This window comes from Sminthopsis crassicaudata, chromosome 2 (genome assembly GCF_048593235.1).
Source record: "Sminthopsis crassicaudata isolate SCR6 chromosome 2, ASM4859323v1, whole genome shotgun sequence".
NCBI lineage: Eukaryota > Metazoa > Chordata > Mammalia > Dasyuromorphia > Dasyuridae > Sminthopsis > Sminthopsis crassicaudata.
The window spans coordinates 273,793,120-273,818,506 of NC_133618.1; the positions used below are offsets into that span (position 1 = coordinate 273,793,120).

The 25,387-nt window shown below is 36.0% G+C and overlaps 1 protein-coding gene across 1 annotated transcript in view; it reads right to left on the bottom strand.

Moving 5' to 3' along the window:
• TGM7 (transglutaminase 7) overlaps window positions 1-24,966 on the bottom strand; it is a 48,772-nt gene extending 23,806 nt beyond the window's left edge. Inside the window, exons 1-2 of the mRNA XM_074289422.1 lie at window positions 24,880-24,966; window positions 5,640-5,816 (exon numbers count right to left, since the gene is read on the bottom strand). Coding sequence (XP_074145523.1) covers window positions 5,640-5,816; window positions 24,880-24,889 — 187 coding nt within the window. The 5' untranslated portion in view covers window positions 24,890-24,966. The remainder of the gene's footprint in view (window positions 1-5,639; window positions 5,817-24,879) is intronic.
• Between the last annotated feature and the right edge of the window lie 421 nt (window positions 24,967-25,387).

Consider the following 25,387-nt stretch of genomic DNA (forward strand, 5'->3'; position numbering starts at 1 on the left):
TTTTAATCTATAAGGAAAACTGAGATAAATATTAAGTTATCTTGTAACATTGTTATGCTGCCAATAAGTATCTGAGGTCTCAGGTCTTTCTGACTCCTGTTCTGGTACTCTATCTACTGCACCAACTAGCAGCCAGGAAAGGGTAGAACTTTAATTGTAGGCAGAGAAGATGGTCAGCTTTCTGCCTTGGATCCATAGGTCCCAGTCCACCTGCTCCACCATTAGTTTCCAAATTCTACAATATATTTATTTACCTTTTTATATTATATGTTAACATCATATTATATAGATATTATATATATTATTCATTATAATTAACTGATTGTAACGTTATAATTAAATATATATATTATACATTTAGACTTATAAAGGATCCTAGAGAATATGTTTCAACTGCCTCTGGCAACTAGATGGCAGAGTGGAAAGATTGTCAAGATTAGAGTCAAGAAAACCTGAGTTCAAATTTGGTCACAGATACTTATTAATTGTGTGATCCTGGGCAAGTCATTCTACTCTGTTTGCCTCTGTTTCCTCATCTGTAAAATGAGCTGGAGAAGGAAATGGCAAACCACTCTCATATCTTCAGATAACCCCAAATGGAATTAGTCACAAAAAGCTAGACATGACCAAAATAACTGAAAAACAAGGAGTCCCACTGCCTCATTTGAAAATGAGAAAGTATAGACCATAGAAGTTATGGGCCTTGGGGAAGCTAGCTGGTGTAGTGGATAGAGCACCAAGCCTGAACTCAGGAGAACCTAAATTCAAAAGTGACCTCAGACACTTAACACTTCCTGGTTATGTGACCCTGGGCAAGTCACTTAACTCCAATTACCAGAGAGAGAGAGAGAGAGAGAGAGAGAGAGAGAGAGAGAGAGAGAGAGAAGAGAGAGAGAGAGAAAGAGAGAGAAAGAGAGAGAAAAAGAGAGAGAGAGAGAGAGAGAGAGAGAGAGAGAGAGAGAGAGAGAGACAGAAAGAGAGAGAGACAGAGAGAGAAGTTATGGGCCTTCCTGGAACCATCTCAGAATTGGAAGGGTCCTTACAGGTCCATATGTAAAGAAGAACTCTTCTACACCATTCTGGACAAGTGGCCATCCAGCTCCTCACTGAAAACCTCAGAAATTCTGCATTTGATTTCCATCTAAGATATTTGCTACTTATATGACCCTGGATAAGTCTTATAATCTCACTGGTCCTTCCTCCAGAAGGGGATTGAACTCTGTGACTCCCTCAATGCTTTCCAGCTCCTTTTGAATCTGGGTCCTCTAACTCCAAATCTATTTTTTCTTGCTATATTCAGTTTTCCTCTTATTGAAATGCAAAGTGCCTTGGAAAATGTTAGCCAACATTTCATGTAAACTCGTGGGATTAGTCCCCTTCTCACCAAGGAAAGAGGGATAATATAAAGACATGTAGATAGAAATAAATGGAATTGATGAAGACAGCCCCTGATATGAAAAGAATTCCACCGAATCTTGTGGTTTTTATTATCTAATCCACATGCTTTCATTCATTCATTCATTCATTCGATTCTGAATGTAACAATCACCAAAATTGGGGAGGAGCACACTCATATACATGGAATAAGAGAATTCATGCTATGTGAAGCAGTAGATTCTATTATGTATTTGCTTTTCTTTTTAATTTATTTTATAGATATATTTAAGAACATGAAAAATTCAATATGTAGAAAGCTATCCTAATTGTCTAAGATTTTTTTTTCTGGACTTCCTTCTATTCTCTTCATTTTTTTAATGCCTCAATGATCTTTTTTCCCCTTTTCTTTTCCTTCCTCTCCTTTCCTTTCCTTTTCTTTTTGGCTTTCATTTCCACTATCATCCTACATTTCTTCTGCCTAATCTTTTTGAAAAGGCCCTTTGTAACCATTTCCTAACCTCTCATTCTTTTCTTAACTAACCCCTTACAATCTGGCATCCAACCTCACCATTCCACTGAAACTGATCTGTCCAGTTAGCAATGATCCCTTAACAATTCCAAAAATAAATAAATAAAAATTTAAAAAATGAATTGTCAATTCCAGTGGTCTTTTCTCAATTCATACTCCTCTTGATTTCTCTGCAATTTTTGATACATTATCATCTTCCTCTTCTTGATACTCTTTTCTCGACGGATCTTTGACTCTCTGCACTTTCTTGGTTCTTCTTTCAAACATCTAACTCCTCTGTCTCTTTTTCTGGATCCTTTACCCAAACACAACCTTTAACTGTAGCTGTTCCACAGGACTCTGTCCTGAGCTTTCTTCTCTTCTCATACTATACTACTTCACTTGGTAATCTCATTCTCTCCAATCTACCTACCCTGCCCCATCCTCTCTACTGACCTCCAATTTCACTGCCTTTCAGATATCTTAAACTGGATGCCCAATAAACATCTTAAACTCAACATATGCAAAACTTAATTTATTATATTTTCCTCTAAACCTTCTTTCCAAACTTTCCTATTTTTGCCAAGGGTACCACCATCTCCTAGACTCTCAGGCTCTCAATCTCAGTTTTCTCCCCAAGTTCTCACTCTCTTTCTCATCTCTTGTATTCAGACATACAAGGCCTATTTCACTTTTGCAACATCTCTCATATCAGTCCCCCTTCTCTCTTCTGACAATGTCACCACTCCAGTACGATTCCCCACCACATCATGTTTGGCTGACTTCGATGGGTGAGTCTGCTTACCTCAAGTCTCTCCCCACTCCAAAACATCTTCCAAAATTCAGTCATCAAAGTGCTTTTTTCTAAAGCAGGGATTGCCCCTTCCCTTTCATTCATAAAACTCCAGTTGTCTCGATCACCTCCAGGATCAAATATAAAATTCTCTGTTTGATATGCCCTTCATAACCTAGACCCCAACTACCTTTCCAGTCTTTTTATACCTTATTCCCTGATCCGTACTCTTCAAAGCAGTGACTGGTCTCCCGGCCATTCTACAAATAAAACAACTCTGAGTGATATTTTTCTTTTTTAAAAATTCATTTTTATTTTATTTTCAGTTACAAATTTTCCCTCCCCCACCTCCCCTCTCCCCACTCATTGAAACAAAACCCATAGTCAAAACAAATTTTAGGGAAAAAGAAAGAAGAAAACATACTTCAATCTGTACTAATTTCATTAGTTCTCTATCTGACATGGATGGCATATTTCATCAGGAATTTTGGGCATTTTATCTGGCTGAGCCTCTTGCCTGGAATGTTCTTTCTCCTCAGCTTTGTCTTTTTGTTTCCTTTAAGTCCCAACTAAATTTTCACCTTGTACAGGAAGCTTTCCCATGCCTCTAAATTTTAATGCCTTCTCTCTATAGACTATTCCCAATTTGCCCTGAATATAGCTTGCTTGTATATACTTGTTCACTTGTTGGTTGTCTCATTAGATTGTAAGCTTCTCAAAAGAAAGGACTATCTTTTTTTTTTTTTTTTTGTATCATCAGTGCTTGGCACAGTGCCTGGCAAAGATGCTTAATAAATGCTTAGTAACTGGCTACTCTACCTCTAGTCTCCTTTCCCTCCCATTTTCATGCCTAATTAGAAAAAGAAAAGAAATGAAAATCCCTTATAACAAATATGTGTATTTGTATATATTTATAGGTTATATAATTATTATGTAGTTGTATAATTATATATTTGATTATTACATTTTATAATTATATTATTTCACCTATTATGTAATCATATTCATCTGTGTATATATATACATATGTAAATTATATATATATATATATATTTAAGCAAAATCAATTTCTATGTTGGACAAGTCTGAAAATACATAACTTTCTCTTCCTCTTGAATGCGTTGTTTCTCTATGAGTAGGTTGATAACTTGTTTCGTTATGAGTTCTCTGGAATCTAAATTATCTAGCATCTTTTCAAAGATGGCTAAAATCAGCTTTTCCTAGTTTGGAACATTTGTTCTTCCAATAAAACCATCTATTCAGCCTATTCTCTTCAAATTACTCTTATTAGCCTACAATTCTGGGCTGGATTGGTTTCCTGGAACCATACAAGTAGTGTATCCTTATATATTTTTGAGTGTTTAACACAGATAATTTTGTACTATTGTTGTTCAGTGACCCTTCAGGACCCTTTTTGGGGAGGTTTTCTTGGAAATGATACGGAAGTTGTTTGCCATTTCCTTCTTCAGATCATTTTATAGATGAGGAAACTGAGGCAAACAGGGTTAAATGACTTGTCCAGGGTCACATAGTAAATGCTGAGGCCAGATTTTCAGTGTTAATATTTTGACAAATGCTATAAATCCATACTTCATTGTTTTGTTTATTGTCTAGACTTAAGAATGTGATGAAGAAAATTTCCATAATGCAGAAGAAACTTTAAAGTGTATCAAGCTGACCAAGAAAACATTGTACACAGTAATGGCAATATCATATGATGGTGAGTTGTGAATGACTAATTTATTCTCAGCAAAAAATGATTCAAGACAATTCCAAAGAATTGAATGCTGTCTGCCTACAGAAAAAGAAGTGATGTTGTCTGAATACCGACTGAAACACATTATTTCTCTGTGTGTGTCTCTCTCTCCATTTCCCCCTCTCCCTCTTTTCTCTCTTCCTTTCTTCCTTCCTCTTTCTTTCTTTTTGTCTTTCTTTTTTTCTTCCTTGTTTTTTGAGTTTTCTTGTACAAAGTGATTAATATAGAAATGTTTTATATGATTGCACATGTGCAAACCTATATCAAATTGCTTAGCATCTTGGTGGAAGGGAAGAGTAAAGGAAGGATAGAATTTGGAATGCAAAACTTAAAAAATGTCTAAAATTGTTTTAACATGTAGCTGGGTAAAATATTACTTTAAAAAGTGTATCATGCTGGTTGTTAAACACCTATCAACATATCTCTGAATAGCTCTAGACTTGAAAGGGACCTTAGAGTTCATCTGCTCTATACTCTCAAACCCATCCTCTTCCACTTTCTGGAGGAATTTCTCCTCACTATCATTCCTTGCTCTTTCCCTCTAATCATCAATCTCTCCCTGTCACCCTGGTTCCTTCTCTGTTGCCTACAAATAATCATAAGTTTAGCCAGTATAAACAATGCTTATTTGCATTAGATCCTTTTACCATCTCCACTAGCTATTATCATTCTTCCTTTTCTCAACCAAACTCTGAAAAAGCCATTTACATTTGTTGGCTCCATTTTCTGTCTTCTTACTCCCTTCTAACTCCTCTGGCAATCAGGAAATCCAGCTTGGAAAGAGGTACTTGGAGGAAAGAGTAAGAGAGTATTGGGTAGATGGCTGAGTAGAGAGTGAAGGGTGCTGTGAAGACTGGGAGAAAGCTCAGAAATAGGAAGCTCAGGCTCTGGAGATTGAAAAGAAACATTTATTAAGTGCCTATTATATACCAAGAACTTTAACAAATGTCATTTCATTTGATCCCCATAACAACCCTGTGAGGTAGGTGCTACTATTATCCCCATTTTACAGTTGAGGCAACTGAGGCAGACAGAGGTTAAGTGATTTGCTCAAGATCACATGGCTAGTCTTTACTTATCTGAGGCTGGATTTGAATTCAGGACTTCCTGGCTTCAGTCCCAGGGATCTCTGGAACGGTTCACTCCACAGGTATCACAGAAAGGCTTTGTGGCTGATTGTAGTCGGAGAGGAGGGTGGGAATTACCTGTCTCGACAATGAAGACGATCTTGTCTGTGTCTGCATGGAAGGGTCTGTCAAACTTCAGGGTGATGGCAAAAGCCTGAGCCCTTCGCACAAACAATCTCTGGGAACCAATCTCAGCAGTGTGATGTTCCTTATTGTTCTTTGGACTCTGAAGGTTTGAAGATCTCAACCCTAAGGCTGAAAATGGGGGAAGATGATTAAAAATAATAACAATAATAATGATACCCAAAATAGATGTAGCACTTTACAGAGCAAGAGCTTTCACATTTATTGAGTTCAGACCTAAAGCACATAAGGTCTAATGATGTCTTTTCCCAGCTCAAAACCTTTCTGTAGTTCCCTATTGTCTCTTCCTTATTTAAATCTCACAGTCTGACTCCAGTTTCTTTTTCCAAGCTTATTTCATATTAATTACTCTACTTTGCAAATCAAACTACTAGCTGTTCCTTAAACTCTACTGCTGTGCCTTTACAAAAGCTGTTGTTGCCCGTCTACAACTCCTGATCACCTCCATCTTGTCTCCCTTCTAGGCTCAATTCAGATGTCGTCTCTCCCAGAATCTATTGATTGTTGGTACACTTTCCTCTCAAGCAATCAATAAGTATTTCTAAGGCACCTGCTATATGCCAAACACTTTGCAATTCACCTAAGGATTGCTTTTCATTTTTGTCCTTATAACTCTCAGTGCTGAGTCCAATACGCTGCATATAGTATGTCTTTAATAAATTTTTGGTATATTATTTTGAATTTTATTTATATCTTTTTAAAAGAGCTTAAGTCATATCCTTTGTTTTTTATATCACTTGCCTGAAAAACCCTTCCTTGTTACAAAGAAAAGCACCCAAGTAAAACTGTTCAACAGAATGTCTGTACCTAGCAGCATATGCAATACTCAACACTCCTAAGAAGAGGACCAATAAAAAGATGAAAATCTTTTCTCTGGGGTCAAAATTGGTCATTCCATTTAACCTGTGGTCAGCTAATCCTTAGAGTTGTTCTCATTTATATTATTATAATCATTGTACATATTGTTCTCCTGATTCTGTTTTCCTCACCTTGCATCAATTTATACGGGTCTTCCCATAATCTTTGAATTCTTCTTATTTTTGGTTTCAAGAATGAAATAACATTTATATTATACATATTACATATATGTATATATACATATAATATATACACATTATAAATAACATTTATAATCATTCAGAATTGAATAATAACAGTCATAGGAAAGACCTCTTGTTTAGACTATGATACTAAATTAAATAGACATCTCATTGATTTGGTCCATCAGAACCTGCATCCTGCACAATTAGCTGGGTCCAGAATTGAATGAGAAGAAAATGGGTGTTATTATTTTTGGGTAACTATATGGTTCTTTCAATGACCTTAAGCCTCTCTCTCAAACAAAGTTGTATCTTTTTAACACCAGCATTCTTCAAGTGATATTTTTTGGCTGCAAATTGCAAAATGCCACAATGTCTAAAGAATGATAATTGTTAATTCTACCTCAGCAACATCTCTTGGAGGTATACTCTATTAATAAGGCTACCATTCTAATTCAGACCCTTATCATCACCTTTTTCATAGACCAAGGCTTCTTAAACTTTTTTCACTTATGACCTTTTTACACCCAAGAAATTTCTATTCTAGATAATATAACTGCAAAAAAAAAAGTATATAAACCCCAGCTACCTAGGTATATAAAATAGGTTTACAAATCAAACATTTGCTGATGATAAATCATAATTTCATTACTACCATATTCAATTACTTGACTCACAGTGATACAACTATTACAAGAGCCTCCAATTTTGTGTCCTTGTTTCCAATTTCTCCTCTCTTAAATCTATCCTCCACTGCAATTGCCAAACTAATGTTATGGAGCTGCTAGTCTAACTCAGGAGAACATTGTACACAGTAAGAGCAATATTCTAATGATGATCAACTGTGAAAAAATTAGTCTGGTCAATATAATGATCTAAGACAATTCCAAAGGATTCATTGTTTTAAAAAATGTTATCTACTGCCTGAGAGATAACTGATGAACTCTGAATGCAGATTGAAGTGTGCTTTTTTCACTTTATTTTTCTTCCTTTTTTTCCCAACATAATTAACATAAAAATGTGCCTTGCATAACTTTACAAGTATAAGTTTTTGTTTGCCTACTCAGTGAAGGGACATAATTTGGAACTCAGAATTTAAAAACATTTTTAAAAACATTGAAAACAAATAATGGAGAAATATTTTTAAAGGAGATAAGGAAAAAAATAAAATGCAGGTATAAACCTGTCATTCTCTTACTCAAAAAAGCTTTGGTGGTTCCTAATTCCCTCTAGGATAAAACACAAATTCTTCTTTCCGGGTGAAAACTAAGAAAATCAAATTGATTCTGTTCTGTAATTGATTTCATTTTGTACCATTACTGACATTTTGTGTAATACTTGAATCATGTTGTTTTTGTCTCTGAATTAAATTTGGAAGCTTAATTTTCCTGTAACTCACTCACTGTCTCTGAGTTAAGTTTAGAAGTTCAGTTTTCCTGCTAACCACTGCTTTATTCTTGTGTCAAAGAAATCTGTGATCCTTAAAGGATGCCAGTGGATGCTACAGAATCTGGTCTGTTATTTGGTAACACTGGCTGTCCTTCAGGAAAGTCTGGTCTCTTATTGCTGTAGCACTAGTTAGCTATATAGAAGGATACCACCAATGGAGCTTTCTCTAGCAACAAAAATGGAAAGAGTGGTTGTTTCTAGCTTTCAATTGCAAATTTCCAATCAATCATATTATTCCCCACATCTATGATGCTACAGATTTTGTAACCAATCATGCTGCTTTCCCCATTTATGATACTTCAGACTTTATAACCAATCATATTGTTTTCTCCATCTATGATGCTTCAGACTTTGTAACCAATCATTTCCCCCATCTGTGATGATGCTGCCTTCTAATTTGGGGATGCTAAAAACTATAAAAATTATCTGTCAGCTGTATGTGCAAGAATGTTTGTGGCAGCCCTTTTTGTAGTGGCTACAAACTGGAAACTGACTGGATGCCCATCAATGGGAGAATGGCTGAATAAATCGTGGTATATGAATATCATGGAATATTATTGTTCTGTAAGAAATGACCAGCAGGAGGAATATAGAGAAGCCTGGAGAGACTTACATGAACTGATGCTGAGTGAAATGATCAGAACCAGGAGATCATTATACACGACCACAACAAGACTATGTGATGATCAATTCTGATGGATGTGGCTCTCTTCAACAATGAGATGAACCAAATCAGTTCCATTTGTTCAGTAATGAATAGAACCAGCTACACTCAGCTAAAGAACTCTGGGAAATGAGTGGGAACCTCTACATAGCATTTCCAATCCCTCTGTTTTATCCGCTTGCATTTTTGATTTCCTTCTCAGGTTAATTTTACCTTATTTCAAAGTCTGATTCTTTTCGTGCAGCAAAATAACTGTATGGACATGTATACATATATTGTATTTAACATATACTTTAACATATTTAACATGTATTGGTCTACCTGCCATCTGAGGGAAGGGGTGGGAGGAAGGAAGGGAAAAGTTGGAACAAAAGGTTTTGCAATTGTCAATGCTGAAAAATTACCCATGCATATATCTTGTAAATAAAAAGCTATAATAAAAAAATTATCTGTCAGCTTTTATTAGGGTCTTTTTGGCTTATTGAGGAGCTAAAGACCCCTTTAATTGGTAGTTGCTGACCTTAGCAATAAATTGAACATGCTGAGAGCTTTGTGCTTCATTTTATCTTAATTTGTATCAAGACACTGGTATTTACAAGTTTACAATCTGGCTTCAACCTTTTTTTTTTTAACATGTCCTAACACCAATACTCCCAAACATTGTCAAACAGTATTGCCCCTTTCAACATTCCTGCCCTAACCAAATTAAAACATTATTGGGAAATATTTAACAAAATAAATAAAAATACATCAGAATGTAGATAATGTTAATGTGTCGTTTTCTGTGTCAATATGTGACTTGAAGGAATCTTTATGTATGATTTGGTGGTTTAGCATTCTAGAATGTGATACCACTGGTCCAAAAAGAAAAGCCTATTTACTGTTTCCCTTACCTAATATCTCTAACTTCTATGCTTTTGCATAGACTGCTTCCTCATACCTGGTAAGTTCTCCTTTCCCACTTACTCCCTATAAAATTCACAAACACAGCTCAGAAGCCACCTCTTATAAGAGAACTTTGATGACTCCTTCAATTGTTCATGTTGTTCCCCCACCTAGAAAGTAATTTGTATTAATCCTGTATACATTATGCATTTATCTATGTATAGGCTGGTTCCTCCTAGTAGAATATAAGCTTCTTAAGGGCAAAAATCCCTAGTATATAGTACATAGTAGATGCTCACAGTAAAATCTTACTGAAATGAGTTGAATTGGGACCCCTAAAAAGCAACTGAATTGGCAGCTAATTTATGGAATTAGTCATATATTGAGATGCAGAAAAAAGGAAAACTTCTTGGAGGAACATATGGTTCAGGTAGGGTGGATACCCTTGCTTCCTACCCATGAATTCCTTGCACCTAGCTTGTAAATAGCTGTAGTCTTAGTCCTGGTGCTCTCAGTTTATGATTAAGGGAAGGGGACCTTAAGGTGTCCCTCTGCATGGAATGGGAGGCAGGCAAACATAGTTTTCTAGATACTCAATGGGAAAGACCATAATGGCATTAATGTAGGCAGTAATGTGTTAATCAAACTTTAAAGTAAAATACAAGGATTTCAGAGGCAACTGGTCCTGGGAAGCAGAGGGCAGTGTTCTGCTGGTCTTACAAACTTTGTGTAATGTTAAAGAGATGCTAAATAAGACCGCCACACACTTCTAACATTGAATTGAGCATTACTGAGGACGTGAACAGAGAATGCAAAGACTAGGATGAATTATAGTCTTCACCACTGGAGGGAGCATCTACATTGATGAGCTCAAATGCACTGATGGGTTGAAGAAATATTACTTCTTATTTTCTGTTTGTGTGAATGATGGTTTGTTTCTTTTTTAGTTATTTAATTACAAACAATTATTTAATTTTCTCTCTTACATAAGTAGATATTTCATACTGCATATTTTTCTTTGAGTAGCATCTGACCACATCTTGTAGGTTTTTATGTACAGTTTCTGTATTGCCATTATTTTTGTTCTGCTATTCTTTTTATGATTTCTTCTTTTACCCAATCATTCATTTCTTGTTTTCCACATGGAATGGCACCTTTTAATCATTGTACCAATATTTGTGATACATTTTCATAGACTCACAGGATCATAGGTTGGAACCAGGGAATTTAAAGACTAACTTGTCCAAATATCTCATTTTCCAGAAGATACTACGAGTTTTGGGAAACGATAATAGCCTTTCCTAGGTCACATGAGTGGTAAATAGAGGAGCTAGGATTTTAACTCAAATTCAGTTTTCTAGCTGCTATACTCTATTGTCTCTTGTTATTGTTCTATGGTCTGAAAATTCCTCCTTCTCAATATTTCCCTCGATTATGGTCCTGGAGTGATGGTGATAGATCTATCACCAATTTTTACAGGGTAAGTTTTAGGTATGCTGGAATTCAATTCAATAAATATTAATTAAGTACTAATATTAGATAGTGGGGGTAAAAGACAAAAGGAAAATAATCCCTCTATTCAAGAGTTTTCCTTCTTCTAGAAAAGAATAATAGGTATAGCAACAACAAAATCAATCATCAAAGTTGAATTGAAAAATTTTAATGAAAAGCATGGCTTCTGATAAAGGAACAGGAAAAGAGAAAGGGAATAAGCATTTATTATGCACTTGCTATGTACCAGACACTATGCTAGGTGCTTTAAAAATAATAGGACAGTGGGTATAGAACATAGCATATAATATCCAGCTTTTTTCTACATGTTGATTTGTTTTCATAACTTTTTTAAAAAATTCTGTTATACAGGATAGCTCTCTGGAAAGGGGGAAAGAGAAAATGTCAATGATATGAAAATACAAGCAACAAAATGTAATTTAAAAAAATTATCTATCCCAAATGTTTTCATTTCCATGTATTCTCTTCAGGTACAATGCCTTTTTTTTTTTTTTTTTAAGTTTTCATCTTCCTTGACCACTTCTCAACATTCAATACTATTTGACTATCCTCCCTTCTATCCAACACTGGATAATTTCTCCTTCAAAAAAATAATTATACTTTTCTATCTCTACTTCCATTACTCTGGTTATTCCTCTAACATTTCCTTCTCTTCCTGGTCCTTTAAAGTAGTTCTTCCCTGACTTTGAATTTCTTCTCTTTTCTCTCTTCTTTTCTTCTCTTCCTTCTTATTCATGCCTATATGTCAGAATACATGGAAGCTGTTGGAATACTGCAGAGCCATCTGACAGTGTCTGCTGGAAATTCAACCCAGACCCGCAGAATAGATCTCCTCTTGTGAGAGGATGATACAAGGAGACTGAGAGGCAGTTGCTGTCCTCTGACTGAGAGGCCATTATGTTGTCTGACCTCACTCCTCTTCCCTCTGCCTCCAATTTATCTCATTCCCAGTTCACAAGTAACACCTGTGTCAGCAAAGGCTTCCTTGCAACTCCTTCAGATGGCTATAATTCACAGCTGTAGAAGCTTTCAGAGAATTGACCTGAATCTTAATACCTATAGTTTTAAATATTGTCTTTATACAGATGACTCCTGAATCTATATTTCTTACTCTTTCTAAGATATGTCCTATAAGAGTCAGAAATGGAGCTTAGAAGGATTAAGAAATATAGATTCAGGATATGTCTGGATAAAGACTATAAGCTCATTATATTTTCCTATTCCCTTGTTCTAAATACCAAGATTCCATTCTGACCTTCCCACCCCTCTCACTTTAGGCAGAAAGTCCTAGCCCCTAAAGGAGACCAAGGTTTGGACAGTCTACTAGCCCAACATCCTTTTTCTTGAGTTTTTGTAGGTCATTTTCTCATGGGACAAGGACTTTCCCTACAGAAACTTTATTCATTAGCATTTATGTCTAACTCCATGACCCCATTTGGGGTTTCTTGGCAAAGATCCTGGAGTTGTTCACCATTTCCTTCTCCAGCTCAGGATGAGGAAACTAAGGCAAACAAGGTTACATGACTTGCTCAGTCACATAGCTAGTGTCTGAACTTAGGAAGATGAGCCTTCTAGGAGCAAAATAGATATAATGCTGATACTATATAATTAAGAAGATTCATCTTCCTGAGTTCAAATCTGAATTCAAGTACTTACCAGCTGTATGACCCTAGGGAAGTCCCTTAACCCTGTTTGCTTCAGTTTGCTCATTTGTAAAATGAGCTGGAAAAGGACATGGGAAACCACTCCAGTATCTATAGAAATTACATCTCTGTGGAGGGAGTAGCAGTAAAGGCAAGTTTAATCTGGAGGCTGCATTCAGTTGGACTGATGGCAACCAGCTCATTCCTCCTCCCTGCATCCAGGAAAAACCGCATCCGTACTGCGTTCTTCCCTGCCATGCTTGAGAGAGCGGAGTGAAAGGATAGATTGAGCTCTTTCTCTTGAGATTTGAGCTGTATTTTTTTAGTTCCACTTAATGTAATTACCCATTAGGCTCGCTGAAGTGCCTTTCACATTAAATTGACAGTGTATTCAAGGAAGAGAAAGGGTGGAGCTGTGAGAAGAGAAAAGAAAGCCAATAGGATACTAAAAAGAGAGAACAAAGTAGGAAGTCATGCAAGACTAATCAGAGGAAATATGCAGACAGCCAGGGGCCATCCTCCATAGGCAATGATACACCCTGAACTGTTTGGAATGGCATAGTAAAAAAAAAAAAAAAAAAAAAAAAAGCAATACTCCCAGACTAGAGATGCCATCTGATCCCTGAGAAGCATGAGAATAAAGGGAATAAATGGACAAAGGTAGGGAATTAAATCAGTATTTTACACTTGGTATCGGAGGAGTGAGGAACTTTCCTTACCAATGCAGATTTGCACTTTCTTTGCAAGTTATAGTCTCAGAGAGCATTGAAAGACTGTGCATACTATTTGAACCAGGAGTGTCACTACTGGGTCTATATATCAAAGTGATCATAAAAGAGGGAAAAGGATCCACACATGGAAAAATGTTTGTAAAAATGTTTGCCCTTGTAAGTGGCAAGGAACTGAAAACTGATAATGTTCTATTTTATTTATATACCATTATATTTATTTATTTATATACATTATAAATACATTATATATTATATTACATATATAATATATATTATATATAATTATAAGTATATATAATAATTATATATATTATATATTATTATAATTATATATAATATATTATGTATATATTATATATATATACATTATATATATTTATTTATTTATATGCATTATATTTATTTATATACCATATATAAAATGTTCTATTTTATTTATATACCACAACTTATTCAGTCATTCCCTAACTGATAGGCATCCATTCAGTTTCCCAGTCCTTGCCACTACAAGGACTGCTACAAACATTTTTACCCATGTGAGTCCTTTCCCCTCTTTTATGATCACTTTGGTATACAGACCCAATAGTGACACTGCTGGAACAAAGAATATGCACAGATTTGGGTGTAATCCCAGATTGCTCTCCAGAATGGCTGGATCCATTCACAGTTCCACCAACCAATGTATAAGTGTCCCAGTTTTCCTACATCCCCTCCAACATTCATCATTATCTTTTTCTATCATCTTAGCCAATTTGAGAGGTGTTAGGTAATAGCTCAGAGTTGTTTTTATTTGCATTTCTCCAATCAATAGTGATTTAGAGCATTTTTTCATATGGCTTTAATTTCTTCATCCGATAATTGTCTGTTCATATTATTTGGCCATTTATCATGGGGAATGATTGGCAAGTTATAGTATATGGAGGTAATGGAATATTATTGTTCTATAAGAATGAGCAAGCTGATTTCAGAAAAGTCTGAAAAGACTTACAGGAACTGATGCTGAGTGAAATGAGCAGAAGCGGGAGAATGTTGTACATATAGCAAGATTATGTTTCAATCAACTATGATAGACTTAGCTCTTCTCAGCAGTGAGGTGGTCTAAGCTAGTATCAATAGACTTGGGATGGAAATTCCATCTACATCCAGAAGGAGAACTATGGAAACCATGTGCAGATTGAAGTATACTATTTTCACCTCTTTTTTTTTGTTTGTTTGCTTTTTATTTTTTTGTGTTTTTCCCTTTTGTTCTGATTTTTCTTTCACAATGTGATTGATATGGATATATATTAAAATGATCATACATATATAATTATATTTATGGTATCTTGGAGAGGAGGAAGATAAATAAGGAAAGGAGGGAGAAGAAAATTACAAAATCTTACAAAAATTAATGTTGAAAAAACTATCTTTAAATGCAATTTGAAAAATAAAATACTATTTAAAAATAAATAAAAATAAAAATTCAGAAATGAACAAATATTAAACAAAACAGAATTTTCATATACATAAAATAAAAGAAAAAGGAGATTGTACATAAGACTTATAGCTTATTTATCTTGTAAATGTGCACTGTATTCAACATATTATTTCAAAGTTATCCTATTTGCTATTATTTTTGCAATTTATTATATTCTTTTCTGTGTATTCTAAAAAAAAAAATATATATATATATATATATTTTTAAAACCTACAGCCTATGTTTACATGGACTATCATAAAGGACATTGAAATATAAAAAAATATTGGGCAAATGTGTGAACTAAATAGGTCATTAATATCACAAGTAATCAAAGAAACAAGTACATAACTTTGAGAAGGCAATTTGAGAGATGGAGGTAACAGGAAAACATAGGAGTCACTTGCCTGAACAGGTAAAGTCAACATCTAATTATTTGCCACCTTAAACAAACAGTGACTTTGTTCTTCCTGTTTGTTAATCAGACTAATTGGGGTGGGGGTGGAGGCTTGGGAAGAAGCAGAGGGAGCCCAGGCCAGGATTGGCAGTGTGGGGAACATTGGTCAGACCTTGAATGGGGTAGGTGATGGGTGGTAGATGACACTTAGTGGAAGTACAAGAAGGATAAGAGGGAGGAGTAGATAACAATCTTTCCTATTGGCCTAGAGGATAAGCAAAGAGAGAATTCCAGGCATAGAGGATAGCCAGTGATGGAGTGCTGTGGGCAAGAAACAGGAAGAAGGCCAGTGATATTGGATCAAAGATTACTTGGAGAAGGGTAAGGTAGAACATGAGAAAGATAGTAGAATATGAGAAAGATAGGAAGGGACCGGTTTATGAAGGTCTGTATATGTCAAAAGGCAGCTAAGTAGTGCAAGGGATACTGTTGTGCCACAGTTCCCTTTAATTGTCCTGACTCAGTTTCCCTAATTGTCCTGCCTCAGTTTCCCTGAATTGTTCTGCCTCAGTTCCTAATTGTTCTGCAACACCACCCCTCCCTCCTAATCATGATGATCCAGCTAAGGAGAAAGACTTTCTATCTTAGACATCATCAGAATGTCCGGTGCCCCTCCCCATTCCAACTTATCACAATGCCTGGTGTCTCCCCCCACCCTATCAGAACCGGATTGATAGTTCATTCCCAACTCTCAATGCTCTGACTCTGCCCCTGCCTCGGTCTACCCCTGTAGCTGAGCCATGTACGTATATATACTTCCTAGGAAGCACACATTAGGTGCTGGATGCTTTGAACATCAGTCCTGGGGGCAGCATGCTTCATGTTTCAGTCTCTTCAGCTGTAAAATAAGTTGGAGAAGGAAATGGAAACCATTTCAAGATCTTTGCCAAGAAAACTCCACAATCAGGTTATGAAGAGTTAGGTACAACTGATCAACAACAAAACACTTATTCAGCAAACAACAAACATATATCAATGTTTGCTACATGCAAGGTCCCAGACTGATGCAAAGATAAAAATACCATAGGACTTGTCCCCCCCAAAATTACGTTCTGCTGTTGGCAGGAATGGTGGGTGGGAGAGAGACTATGGCATACATACCAATAACTACAGAACAAGGATGAGAAGAGACATAAAAGATCTAGACAAAGTATTTTAAATATTTGAGAAGGGAGAAAACACTTTCAGCCAGAGAGATTGGGAAAGTCTATGCAGGAAAACAGATATATGGAGGAGGTAGAAGAAAGTTTTTGTTGTTGTTCAGTCGTATATAGCTCTTCATGACTTCATTTGGTGTTTTCCTGGCAAAGACACAAGAGTAATTGCCATTTCCTTTTCCAGCTCATTTTACAGATGAGGAAACTGAGGCAAACAGGATTAAGCGACTTCCCCAGTAAGGGTCTAAGCTAGTAATTGTCTAAGATCAGTTTTTGGACGCAGGAAATTGATTCTTCCAGACCCTAGACCAGAGCTTTGTACAATATAATGCCACATTGCTGCCCCAAACTAGGAAGAAATTCAAGAAATGTGAAATGAGGAGGAAGGGAAATGCCAGCTCCTTCAAACCAGGACTGTTTCCATTTTGTCTTTTATTCCCAGCACTTGGTACAGTGCCTGGCACAGAATAAGTGATTAATAAATGCTTGTTGATTGATGGAGCAAATTCCAAACACTGGAGACAGATTATAACGTCCTTATTACTATTTCTACTTACTATTATACCTCTGTCATTCTATCTACCCAGTTCCTACTGTATAAAATAATTGTCATATAGAAATTTGACATCTGCCAGGGAATTCCTAATTCCCTAATGACCTTTTTTCCAGTGAGGGCCACTGCCAATCATCTTGACTTAAGTTTTCCACCAGACTCTGGTGACTCTGGAGGAGAGAATGAGGCTGATGATTTTGCACAGTTCTGTCTCATTTATATCCAATTAATCTGCAATCCAAGATATCAATCTCCTGAAGTTGTCGGTCCTCTTTGAGAATAAAGGATGAAAACCAAAACATCAATCTTTTAATTCTTTTAATGTTATTTTTTTCTTGCTCATCACAACCTATGTACTCTCTCAACTGATTATCTTTTTATACTTTTTAAGAATTCAATAGTAGATACAGCCAGGTGGTGCAGTGGATAGAGCACCAGCCCTGAAGTCAGGAGGACCAGAATTCAAATCAGACATCAGACACTTAACACTTCCTAGCTATGTGACCCTGGGCAAGTCACTTAACCCCAACTGGCTCAGCAAAATAAATAAATAAATAATGATAATAATAATAATAATTCAATAGTATTATTACATTTTTCCAATTACATGAAAAATACTTTTCAACATTGATTTTTGTAAGATTTTGGGTACCAAATTTTTTCTCCCTTCTTCCTTTACCTCTCCCCTCCATAAGACAGTAAGCAATCTGATATAGGTTATACATGTACAATTATTTTAAACATATTTCCATATTAGTTATGCTACGAAAGAGAAATCAAAACTATAAAAGAAAAAAACACAAAAGGAAAAAGTAAACAAAAACATACATTTTTCTGTCTCCTTTCATTTTTTTTCATTTATTCACCCTTTTTTTCTCTTTTTTAATTGTATACTACCCCTCTTAAAAATAGATTTTTATTGATATTTTTGTTTTTTACATTGTTTAAATGTCCCTCTAGATCATTCCTTCTCTTCTCCCAGAGAGCCATCTTTTATAAATTACCTTAAAAAAAAAAGAGTAGAAAAAATTCAGCAAAGCCAATCAGCAAATCAAAAAATAAGCTAATATTACCTACTATGTTCCCACTGTCCTTTAACAGGTCCTTCTTCCAAATTTTTATTCAAGGTTTATTCATTATTCTAGTAAATGCTTATTAATCAAACAATAGCTCTTCTGGATTTCTTTCTCTTTTTATTCCTACTTTTTGTTGAACCTCATTCAATTTGAAAACTTTTCATTCCCCCCCCTTCCTTTTTAATCTCACTACTTCAAGAATGTGGGTTTGTGAGGAATGATGTATAGAAATGGGTATATGTGAATTGCATGCATAAATTTGTGTATGTGAATATGTGTGACTAAGGATGTTTGTGTCTGGGCATATGGCATAATGGTTTTCCACTTATATATAGCGTAAACCCCCAAATCCTTAGCTTAACATTCAAGGCCTTTCACAATCTGATATCAGCCCACCTTTCTAACTTTATCTTCAGGTTGACTGACTTTCTTATATTCCCCAAATATAACATGCACATCCTTTTCTCTATGCTCTAGTTCATTCCCTTCCCCTTCCTACTCCACTTATCCAAATCCTATCCAAGGGCCAATTCAGTTTCAAAATCATTCTGGCTTTGAATTGAGTGTCTATACTACATATTTGGCAGTTTAGTGGTGCAGTGGATAGAGCTCTAGGCTCAAAGACAAAAATCTTCCTGAGTTCAAATGCAGCCTCAGACACACACTAGCTGTGTGATCCTGGACAAGTCACTTAACCCTGCTTATTTCAGTTTCCTCATCTGTCAAATGACCTGGAGAAGGAAATGGCAAACCATCCAAATATATTTGCTAAGAAAATCCCACATAGGGTCATGATGAGTCATTCACAATTGCAAAATGACTGAACAACAACACATATTTGGCATTCTTGGCATTAAAACAAACAAACAAAACCTGCTGTGACTTTCTAGGCTTCTCCTTTACTGTTCTAGACATGCCCTTTTTTCTAGTTTGTACCCTACTTTTCTCTTTTCTAAAACCCCATAACTGGAACTTTCTTACATAGAAACTCCCAGTTTTCTGACTATTTGGTGACGTCTTACCTGTGATCTCAAAAATGAGAAACCCTGTCCATTCCATACTCTTGACCCTCTGTATTAGAGTACAGCTTTGTTGTGAGGATTAGACCCCGGCCCAAACTAAACTGGAAAGAATGGCATTCAAATAATTTAGGTGCTAGATCCAAAGAGAATGAATTAATAGGTCATCTCTATTATTTTTCAAAGTTGCTTTGATTTGCATTTCACTTATTATTAACCAATTGGAGCTTTCTTTCATTTGATTACTTCTTTTGAGAACTGTTCGTATCCTTTGATCATTTCTTTATTAGGGAATAGATTTTAGTCATAGATTTCTCTTAGTTGTCCACATATCTTACAAACCAAACTGTTCTCTAAGAAATTGAATACAAAGATATTTTTCCCCACTCAGGGGTTTCCTTTCTTGTCCTCAACCCAAAAATTTTGTTTGTGCAAAAGCTTATCAAGGCAAAACTATCTATTTGGCATTTTATAATTGCCTTTATCCCTGGTTTGGTTAAGAATCCATATGCTAAGAAGTACTATGGATATGGATATCCAGCACTGGAGTCAGAAGGACCTGAGTTCAAATCTAACTTCAGATACTTGCTAGCTGTGCAACCCTGGATAAGACACTTAACCCCAAATACCTCCAAAAAAAAAAAAAAAAAAAAAGAAAAGGATTCATCTCCTACCCATTGATGCATAAGTTACATGATTTGCTTTTCTTCTACTATTTTTCATGGTACAATCTTTAATATTCAGGTCATGTATCCATATTGAATTTATTGTGGAATAATGCTAACATTTACAAGGCTTCAGTTATTTCAGTCATGTCCAACTCTTCATAACCCTGTTTAGGGTTGTCTTAGTAAAGATACTGGAATGGTTTGCCATTTCCTTGCCAGCTCATTTTACAGATGAGGAAACTGAGGCAAACAGAATTAATAAGTGACTTGCCCAGGATCATATAGTTAGTAAGTGTCTGAGGTCGAATTTGAACTCAGTTCCCACCACTTCATCCATTGTGCTATCTAGTTGACCTCTACAAGAATATAATCTTCCCATTTTACAAATGAGCTAAGGGCCAAAGATATAAAATGACTTTCCAATCACTTTATAGATAGTAAGCAGCAAAAGGAATTGTAATTGAAAACCTCTTACTCCAAATGTAGTACTGTTTCCTCTATATCACCATGGACTTTTAACTTGTTTTCCCTCATACTTTGGACCTTATATCTGCTCTGTCCACTTCAACCCACTCTAGTCTCATCAAGGTTTTGGAAAAGTCAACAATTGTAAAGTATCTCTTCACAAGTAATCAGATTATTTTGCTTTCTTAGTGCCCTAATGCAGAGCAAACTGGTATAGCACACAAAGAACTAGTTCTACATTCAGAAAGACCTGATTTCAAATTCCATCTCAGATCCTTATTGGCTTTATAATCCTGGACATCTAAAGGTACAGATGAATATTGGTAGGGCAGAAGGGAAGAGAACAAACATTTATTAAACCCTTACTATGTGCCATACTCTTTACAAATATTATCTCATTTGATTCTTCCTAACAACCTTGGGAGGCAAGTGCTATTATTATCCCCACTTTATAGTTGAGGGAACTGAGGCAGAAACTGGTTAAGTGACTTGCCCAGGATCACACAGCTTGGAAGTGTCTGAGATCAGATTTGAATTTAGGTTTTCCTGACTCGGGAACTTTATCCACTACCTGTGAAGGGCATTTCCCCACCACAAGGTCTCTACACCAATAAAATCCTAAGTGTGACAAGAATAGTGTTCTTATCAACTTTGAAGCAGCCGATCTTTCCCTCCAGGGAAAACCCATTTTTCTACTTAATATAGATTTTTCTGAACAAAATGGATTGATTTTAAAATAGCCCTCAAGTTTTTTCTCTTATGCCTCCTTGTGTACAAAGCAAAAACACAATAAGTTCTATACCCCCAAATTAACTTACTGGACCTGTATCTTTTTTTATTCTTTTTTTTTTTTTTTTCTGAGACTGGGGTTGTGACTTGCCCAGGGTCACACAGCTAGGAAGTGTTAAGTGTCTGAGACCATATTTGAACTCCGGTCCTCCTGAATTCAAGGCTGGTGCTCTATCCACTGCGCCACTTAGCTGCCCCCTTGGACCTGTATCAAATTCTATAATAGTCACCTTCAAATCAGAAAACTATATCTTAGGTGGTCATATTTCTAATCACTCATTTCAATCCCTTATTTTTTTCCTTCTCAAAGCCTTATTAAAGAAAAATTTGATCATCTTTATTACATTATTTTCATTCCTCAATATTTGTCTTTCTTTTAACTAACTCAGTAAGCCATGCTTTATAGCAAAGAATAAAAAGAGGAAAAAAAGACAAGTCATCAAAATGCATTTAAACCAAGCATAGATCATGTTTCACACCCATAATTTCCCACCCCTGCAAAAATGGGAGGGAGGTGATCTTACTTGGTTTATATGAAATAATTGTCTTGCTGAACTATATAGCTTCTACACTTTTTTTTCAGTTTATTTCTTAAATCTGGATTTCTGAAAAACATCTTAAAAGACCAATCCTTTTTTCTCAAAACACTTTAAGCCACAGAAATTTCTAGAGATACATGGTAACTGTCATATTTTCTTTCATTGCTTGACTTATGTTTTTCATGTATATTCAGTGGCTTGAATTGTTTTTCACATGTACTCTCAGTTGCCTGAATTGTTGTTCTGATGTTTAAAAAAGAGTTAGTCACTCCTATATTGCTGACTTCAAAAACCCAATTAGATGATGTCAAATGTGATAGAACACAAATGATGTCATCAGGTAGTGTGTGACTAAAATAACTAAAAGGTACCAGCGACAGACGCCTTAGGGTAGAGGACTGAGAACTCCTGTGGCCTGTAATGGTCACAGAAGGCTTCATGGGAGAATGAGAGCTAAGTCTTGAAGGACAGAGAAAATTTGAATAGGGCAGAAAGAAGGAGGGATATATAATAAGCAAAAGGGTAGATGAGGAAATGTGTGTGATATATTTGGTGAACAGACCAGTAAGAATGGAGTTGAGTGTATAAGATGCAGGAACAGTAAGGCATAAAATTGGGAAGGTAGGTTAAGATCAGACCATAGAACATGTACTAATTAGATTTAAAATTTCCATGGAGGAATGATCATGTGCCATGGTGCTATGAGAATAATAGGCATTTAGTCACATTTTTTAATATATGAATGGAAAGCAAAGGAATTGCTGAAGAATTTAAGCCATGAGAAAAGCTTGCAGGTCCCTGGTTCCTTCCTCTCCCCACACCCATATCTTCATAGCTCTCTGGAATCCCCTTTGCAAAGAATCTAAGAGGATGATTTCCAAGCAATAAATGGCATCAGCCTCTGCTTTTAGTTTCCCCAACAGCCTAAAATAGTAGCTCTATTCCCCACATATCTAGATAGAGATGTCTAAGGGATGTAAGCAGTACTTCTAGGTTCCTCTTAAGGCAGCTAGGTAGTGTCATAGTGCACAGAGTTACCAGAACAAGAGTCAGGAATCCACATCTTGAGTTCAAATCTGACCTCAGATGGTTGGTTACCAGCTATATAACCCTGGCTAAGTCACTTAATTCTGCCTCACTTTCCCTATCTATAAAATGGGCTGGAAAAGGAAATGACGAACTAACTACTCTTGTATTTTTGCCAAGAAATCCCCAAATGACAGATATTTCATGACTGAAAGAACATAACAAGGCTCTCCTAGTTTTGTCTGGGATGGCTATGTTCACACCTAATTCACTCATTCATTCTTTCTTCCTTTTAAGGAATTTATTAAGTGCTAATTATTCTATTAGGTTCTAGAAATACCAAGATAAATATAAACCAGCTCCTGCTCTTGAGGAGTTTCCATTCCACTGGCTTACTATTGCATCTCAGATGATACAAAGTCTTGAGCATTTAAGATACTTCTCAGTCTGGCTCCTACCTACTTTTCTCATCTTATTTCATATTACTGTCCTTCATGAGCTCTATATGTCACAAACTGCTCCATGAAGCAGCAACTCCCCAAATGGTCTATCTCCCACTTTTGTGCATTTCTACAAATTGTCTATCATATATTCCTTCCTCATCTCCACATCACAGACTTTTTATTTTCCTTCAAAATTTACTTAAGATGCTGCCTCATCACTAGTCTCACCTGATTCCACTCCATCCCCCAACCTTTTTGTTCTAAGTGGTTCAGTCAATAAAAGTGCTGAAGTTAGAGTCAGGAAGACTTGAATTCAAATTCTACCATGAAACATTTACTAGCTCTGTGACTATGGACAAGTCACCAAACTTTTCTCAGTCACAGTTTCTCCATTTGTAAAGTGAGGATAATAATAGCTCCTATTGACAGGGTTGTCATGAGAATCAAATTAGATAAAATATGCATAGTCTTTTGTAAAACATAAGGCTCCATATAAATACTAGCTATTTTACTTAGTTATTTATACTCCACTCCCAGTGGAATGTAAATTCCTAGAAGATAGGAACTGCTTCTTTTCTTTATTTTTGCATCCTTAGCACATAGTAGGCACTTAATAGATGTTTGTCAAAATGAATTACCCTTCTTTCTTATGCTTAACACTACAACAGCTAAATAGCCCAAAAAGGCAAAGGCTCTGGAGGTTCTCTAGGGCTCAGGCAGCAGGAATATATTCAATCACATTGAATCAAAACTTATAAAGTATGATTATGGTCAATAGGTGAGATGGAACTCTGAAAGGAAGTCAAGTCAACAGAATAGGATGGGATTTTTTGTTAGAGGTTGAAGAGTTAGCAGAAAGGTAGCAGAAGCTTTTTCCCTTCACTCATGTGACACTAGTACTGGTTCCTGGAAGAAAAGCCTAGAAATGACTTTCTGGCCAACCTAGCAAAATGGCAGGGTTAGCTACTGTAGTTAAATATGGCTGGCAATAAAGTCATGCTAGATGACCTCTCAAGGTGCTTTCTAGCCCATTGAATTGTTAAGAAAAGACACTATTAGTTGAGCAAAGAAAAACATTTATCTTTTATATACCTCATTTGTTCCCCAATCAGAACATAAATTGGGAAAATAGACACAGAGAGCCCAATTATGCAAGTCACAGTTTCTAGTTCCTAGAAAATTTATGATGTATTTGGAGAGATAATACTTGTTCACAAATAAATATAATTCAAGGCAGTATGAGAAAAATACTACACAACTAGCACAAAGGAAGTATCATGGGAGTCCAGATGAAGGAAGGAAAGGATCACTTTCAGCTCTGGTGATCAGTCAATCAGTCAGTCAATAAACATATAGTCATTAATAAATAGTCATTAAATGCCTGTTTTAAAATTTACGAGGCTCTGGGAATTTTGAGACAAAACAAAACAAGACAGATCCTTCTCTCCAAGAGATTACATTCTACTTAATAAATTAAGCCAGACATAACAAGCCCGTGCTTCTAGTATTCCTGTGTTTACTATTTTACTCATTGGGTTTCTCCCTTCTCTTGACATTCATAATAATTAAAATTAATTAGGTCAGAAGATTCCCAATACATACCCTGATCCATTTCTTTCCGTCTTCCTTCTCTTTTGGGAGCACTTCAACTATTCTACAGGTAGCTTCCAGATCTGCTCACTTCTCAGCATTTATAGTCAACATCATAGAACCTACCCTTCCATCCTCCTCACAGATGGGTGGTGCTGCCATTTCCTCCTCCTCCTCCTTCTAGTCCTCCTCTTAAGTTTCCCGTTGTTCTGGGTGGACCTTGTTTAGAGAAAAGGAAGTTCCTACCTAAAGCTTTTAAAAATTGCTGAGGGATTTATTTCAGTAGCCTCCTTTTCAAGTCGTAAAAGTTTTGAGTGGCCTGAAGAGGAAGCTTGGTGTTTGGTAGGGGGGATTGTATGTTTTTGATATGCATCTCCACAACTTTTGTTATCTTATGGGAAAAGTCTATTCAGAACCAAATGGTTATGAAATCAAGTTCAAATTCTAGTTCATGATGACCTGGAGAGCTTTATACCAAAAGAAAGTGAAAGAGAAGTCAGGGGGATTGTGGCTAGAGATT